We start from the raw sequence: 6,488 nt of genomic DNA on the forward strand, positions 1-6,488 counted from the left end.
GATTACACTTGAAAGTATCCTTAATGATAATTTTATTTGGATCAAAATAGGTTTTTTTAATAGTAACATTACTTACTAATACTCTTAGTGAACTCTGAAGTATTTGATTGCATACGTTAAAAACAACAAAAACTACTAATTCTTAACTTACTAGGTGATCAGCTCCTCTATAGACCAAAACGTTACTTAGCTCTCAGTTAAACTCCATTTTAAAAAGAACTATTGCTATCGGGAACTCTGTGGCGTGAAGCCTCTTTGACTATTGGACTTTGCGATGTGGTATTTCTTTTGGTAACACATTTAGGCTGAAAAGTCGAGAGAAATGTTGATTTGAACTTTGAACTCATGCTGTAGAAAACAAAAAGGTGCACGGACGAGTTGATGTAGTCGAAGACGAAGTACGTGTAGGTGGCGACCCAGAAGATGTTGTTGTAGAACTTCATGACGTAGAACTCCGGCACACACAGCATGGCCATGTAGTAGGTGACCCGTGGTGCCAGGTTGATGATGTACACGCCGATGACCACTAGCAGCATTTTGATCGCCTTCCAGTCCTTAGTGGTCATCTCGTCTTGTTTGCTGGTCTCGTGTCTTCTCGTTTTAGACGCGACATCTTTTCTAAAATGGGAAGATTTTTTTAGATGAAACGCGATGATGCTGGTACTGACTACCATTGTGGTGAGACTTAATAAAGGGTAGATGGTACCCATGAAACGGTTGGCTTCAAAAAACCGCTGGCCGTGGATTTGACTAAATTCGGTATACTGGTAGATTGCGATTGTGGCTTGCATTTCTTTACTGTAGATCCATTTCGATTCGAACATGAAAAATAATAGAAAAAATGACCCGTAGATAAGTACTGATAGAAGTATACAAAACGTGAAAGTTGTTTTTGGTGTGATGAGGGTTTTAACTTTAAACGGAAAACTGACGCAGAGACATCGTTCTATAGCTACGTAAGCACCGATGACGTAAGATACGTTCCCGGAAATGATGTTGACGTATTGGAGATTCGTGATCGTCAGGCTCTGCCAAGTTTTGCCTAGGGCAGGGGAGGCTAACGACACCGGGCCGTAGAGTCTGTGGACCGCTCCACACAAGACTCGAATCAGGTCCCAGAATGCAATGGTTGTCAATGAGATGTTGACGCTGTCCTTGAACCCCAGCTTGGCGAAGACAACGATGTTAATGATGTTGGTGATGATGCCGAGAGAGCATAGTAGAAGGTTGGTCCAAATATCGACAACAAAAGTAAAAAGACTTAAAGTGTAGTCAGATACCAGGATATCTCTAGCTGGTAAAGAAGTGGTTGCTGCAATGCTGGCATTGATTTTAGTGGTAGAGTTTATCTGATCGAAAAACGAAATGTTTGTATATTCCATTTTTAAAACCATCTGCTCTGTCGTCGTGGGATATAGTTTTAGTTTTAAATAACAATTTGAAAACCTAACATTGTTGCTAAACCCGCTCGGTGGCACAGTTTAAAAACATTGTTACTATTATAAGCGGTGTCTAATATGTTATTGTCCATTGTGTAAAGTTTAGATTGACAAAGTAACCGTAGAAGGTACATTTTTTAAAGGTTTTATTGCACATTTTTCCAAAGAAATTTAAATTTTAGCTCGATGAATTAAAATGTACACTATTATGTTGATGTTGAATTCATTTTAATAAAACGATAAACATGTTTCGAAATAATTTTAACAAAATACTGAATACACATTTAATACATTTGTGTATTGTCACATATCTTCCTATAGAAAACGTAACACTCTTTATTTATAAAGCTTTGCCATGCAAATAAAAAAAGATGTTCACTTGACAAGGTTTTGTTTATATATCGCACAGCTAACGAATTACATTTGAATGTGTATAACCAAAATTTAGTTAATTTTTATAAAGAAATGTATTATATTTCAAACGAACTTTCCATCGTATTTATCATTTTTTACAAAGAAAAATGTAAGCTAATACTATGTCGACTAAAGTGAAATGTTTTGTCAGTCCCTGTAACACTAAAACATAATTGAGAAAACATAAATTGTTGATAAACGTAAAGTAATATTGAAATCAAACAAAGATGCAACCAATTTGTAGGAATAGAGAAACGATTTTTAAATTTTAAAAATAATTTTTAAGCACAAAAGTAATCGGTAAGATAAATATAGTTGGGTTTGTATTGAATTTAAAATAATAATCTAGTTCAATTTAATTATACCCCTGGGATAATAGAGCAACGGTTGATGTAAATAATAGTTTTGGCCACTTAAGATAAACTTAATAATTAGCTGATTCGGGGCAAGTAGACAATTCTCTTTTGATTGGGTAAAATTGCCGTGATCCTAACAATGACGACTTATTTAATTATCTATTTATGTTTGGATTTTAGCTTGAGGCTACGGCATTAAGTTATTACCAGTTTCAAATTAATTTGTAACAGTAAGATTGATTTAAAATGACTAGGGCATTGCCTGCGAAGTTCTTGTATGATAAAAAGGATAATGTTACATAGCAAGTCTTTAAAATTTATGATGGGTAATTAGCCGGGGAATCATCAGTGATGTTGACTTCGTATCTCGCGATGTTTAGTCGTCAAACTAATGAGAAGCTTGTCATCAGTGCTTGATAAAATCAATTTTAATAATTACAATTTGTTTTAATTTCATCCGTTTCGTAACTTAAATACGAATTTTTAAATGCATAATAATTTTAGAGATATATGTTTCTATATAAGTTGCACTTTTCAATGTAGATATTTATTGTGTTATGATGTTGATAAGTTAGAATATGTTAAATAGACAAATAGACTCTGAAATTGAGACCAAATTATCTTGTACTAATAATTTTATAACGGAATAGTTTACCCGGTTGAGACAGTAGCTATAGAGAGATTGAAAATATGTGCTGAGTTCGTTTTTAACAGTAGTCGATCAACAACGATTCTCTTGAGTTTTTTTTTTTGCATAAGTCGGAAATAATACTGTGTTGGTTAAAAAAAAACAACTAAATGTTTATACATTTAGCTATTGTATAATAGGTAAGGCAATTAATCTATTTTTAGATTTAAAAAACCATGCGTCAGATGAAATAAGCGGTGCATCGACCTATGTAGCTTCGGCACCTCTGTTTTTATATTGCCATTTGAAGTTTCCTGTTCTGATTTTTAGTTGATGCTGTGTTTAGAAAGGCTCAATTTGTGTGACAAAACTGATAGCCTTGATTGTTTATACGTAGATGAATTTTTTTCTCTTTAACGTTTAAATTACAAAATATCTCAAATAAATAAGGTTAATTGTTTAAAAATATAATAACAAGTGAATCCTTTTTTTTTTTTTGAATATGAAAGGCTTTATTTAACATTAATTAAGTTAATTTATTACAATGGAAACAAAATAATCAAATACTATAATTACTTGTGTTTTTTTGGATCAGTATCTACAACTGTGAGCAGTTAACATACAAATAGGATCACGCTATCATTTCATATGCCGAGGTCACAGAAACAAGTAAATTCTACTTCACTTGCCCAGTAGACAGTCAGGTTTGAAAGGGAGTGTTACTTATTTACAGGATCATCCATAGCTGTGAGCATTTAACATACAACACAGGATCATCTAAAACTTGTGATGAGTTAACATACAACACAGGGCTGTGAGCAGTTAACATACAAGACAGGGATGTGAGCAGTTAACATACAACACAGGATTATCTACAGCTGTGAGCAGTTAACATACAACACAAGGGATGTGAGCAGTTAACATACAACACATAATCATCTACAGCCGTGAGCAGTTAACATACAAGACAGGGATGTGAGCAGTTAACATACAAGACATGGCTGTGAGCAGTTAACATACAACACAGGATCATCTACAGCTGTGAGCTGTTAGTATACAACACATATCATCTATAGCTGTGAGCTGTTAACATACAACACAGGGCTGTGAGCAGTTAACATACAAGACAGGGATGTGAGCAGTTAACATACAAGACAGGGCTGTGAGCAGTTAACATACAACACAGGATCATCTACAGCTGTGAGCTGTTAGTATACAACACATATCATCTATAGCTGTGAGCTGTTAACATACAACACAGGATCATCTGGTTCTTGACGTAGCTCTTGTAAAATCTGAGACCGGCTTTTAACAGCATTAATACATTCAGCTGCTGTAAAGGAAATATTTTCTCAGCATTTATAGTGGCAGCTTCTTACGCAAATAATTTGAAATCATTTAAAAAAAAAATCGACCTGAATTAATTAAATTTAAATGTATCATACATTTTATGCTTTGTCAGTTACTGTTACAGGTATTTGTGATTTTTTCCCACGTTTTCTTTAACTTGCTTTCTCTGTTTGTTTGTCTTTCCAATCAAATCTTGCGATCGAAATTTCTGGCACTTCCCAGTTAGCTAGCGCGCTGAAATTTTCAGGGAAGCTTTCTTTTGGATGACCATAGAATATTCAATTGTTATTATTACTAAATTGATCAATGGAAACATTTTATTGAGCATTTTAGACCGCTATATAATCTATATATATAATTCTCCTCTGCGAGCCATTAGAAAAAAAACGAGCGACGCGTACCTCGCGCGCAGTGAAGCGAACGATCCCACGTCGCCACAGGCTTAGGGGCAGATAATTTAGTTTGAACCGAGTTTAAACTTACAGGAGGTAGGCCAGAATGGGGGAGACGATATGGTCGAGTGGTTGGGCACACGATTGCTATCCCACTCGACACGGGTTCAAATATATGTGTTCTAGTCAGTAACGTATTCACACAACGATTTTTTTTCGCGTTGTCTTTTTACGAGTTGTCTTTTTACGAGTTGTCTTCGTTTACCCCAAAAAAAGTGAAAAGATAAAATCGATAGCAAGATTTTAATGCAAACAAACAGACAAAGACTAAAAAGTAGAAAATAATAATCATTAAAAAAGTTTAAAAAAACCCACGTTTTCTGATTGAACTAAAAAGTAGAAAATAAATGCTATACATCACAATAATGCAAGCGATCACTCTACTATAAGCGATCAAAAACGTGGGGCGCCGTGATTTTCTTACAGTTTCTAATACTGTTGACTCTCTACAAGCTCCCTAATAAAAGTCAATAGTATTATCTAATCAATAGTAATATAACTTTTACTTCGGCGCCCCACGTTTTTGATCGCTTATAGTAGAGTGATCGCTTGCATTATTGTTATGTATAGCATTTATTTTCTACTTTTTAGTTCAATCAGAAAACGTGGGTTTTTTAAAACTTTTTTAATGATTATTATTTCTAGTAGCTTTTAATGTCAATGTTTTCAATGCTTAATAGTTTCTTTTTCTCAAGTGATAGCACAGCTGACTAGATGCAGGAATGCCATTTTAAATTTAACAAAATAAGATAATATAGGCATGATCATGTAGAGTTTACAATTTGTATTAGTTACCTTATAAAACCTACGTACCTAACCATATACTAAAAATATATTATTTAAGTACTAAAAAAATCTATATCAAAAGAAGTTTTTAAATTATGAATTAAGGTTACTTAATTAAGCTATTATAAATTGTAAATGTTAAAGAGACAAGTCAGAACGACCATGTCCACCCAGCCCTAATGGGTACCTAGCTTACGTTAGGGAAATCAAAGGTGGCTGGGCACAGTGCTGACCTCACCATCCCTTCATATGCCCATTTCTCTAAAACAGATGAACTCTACTTCATCTACATTAACGGGATAAGATGATTAAGAAGATTAATGACATGTGTATACGTCTCACCTTTTCTCCTTTTAAATACTCTGCTGGTGACACTAAGATATCGCCTGGTGGGTACCGACGTTGACGATACATGCAAGAAATAAACGCAAACATCGGAATAACTACATATTTACTAAAGTAATTATATATTTACACATAAAGAAAAAGTAATGTTTAAATGAGGTTTAAGGGTGTGGTCGAGTGGTAGATTTTTCGACTGTTAACCCGAAGGACTCGAGTTCGGATCTCGAAAATGCGCCTAATTCATGTCAGTTAAAGTAAATGCGACAGGGAATAATGTTTAGCTCACTATTCCTTCGTATAGTGAGGTCAAGAAACTTCGAATGCCCTTTGGATCATTGGGCCTGAAGAGGAACAAAACTTATTTACATAAGCTTCAGGCAAAGAAAGTAATAATCATGTATCTATAAGTACAGGTAAAGGAATGATACATTTACATAACTAGAACGTTATTTAATGTAGAACGATGTGATGCGTATTTTATGAAGTTAAAAATAATTTGCTTTATATATAGGGTATATGAATATTTCATAAAGCAGACGCATATTAAAGTAAAATGTCGAAAACAATCTTGAACTTTAAAATAACGAAAATGGCTTTATGTAGTTCATTGTAAAACTGTACGCCTCTTTATTATGTAATATTTGTAAAAATTAATTCCTGTAAACGTACTATTTTGGAAAAAAAATTGATTATTTAAGAAAAAAACACTCATACTTAC

The 6,488-nt window shown here is 33.9% G+C and overlaps 1 protein-coding gene across 1 annotated transcript; it reads right to left on the minus strand.

The window, feature by feature from the left end:
* Nucleotides 1-209: 209 nt before the first annotated feature.
* Nucleotides 210-1,382, minus strand: LOC131939997 (uncharacterized). The gene has a single exon (XM_059298529.1). It carries the CDS (start codon nt 1,380-1,382, stop codon nt 210-212), a length of 1,173 nt encoding a protein of 390 aa, XP_059154512.1.
* Nucleotides 1,383-6,488: the final 5,106 nt, after the last annotated feature.

The sequence above is a fragment of the Physella acuta genome, unplaced genomic scaffold (genome assembly GCF_028476545.2).
Source record: "Physella acuta isolate Inbredline_101_S28 unplaced genomic scaffold, ASM2847654v3 ptg000307l, whole genome shotgun sequence".
Classification (NCBI taxonomy): domain Eukaryota; kingdom Metazoa; phylum Mollusca; class Gastropoda; family Physidae; genus Physella; species Physella acuta.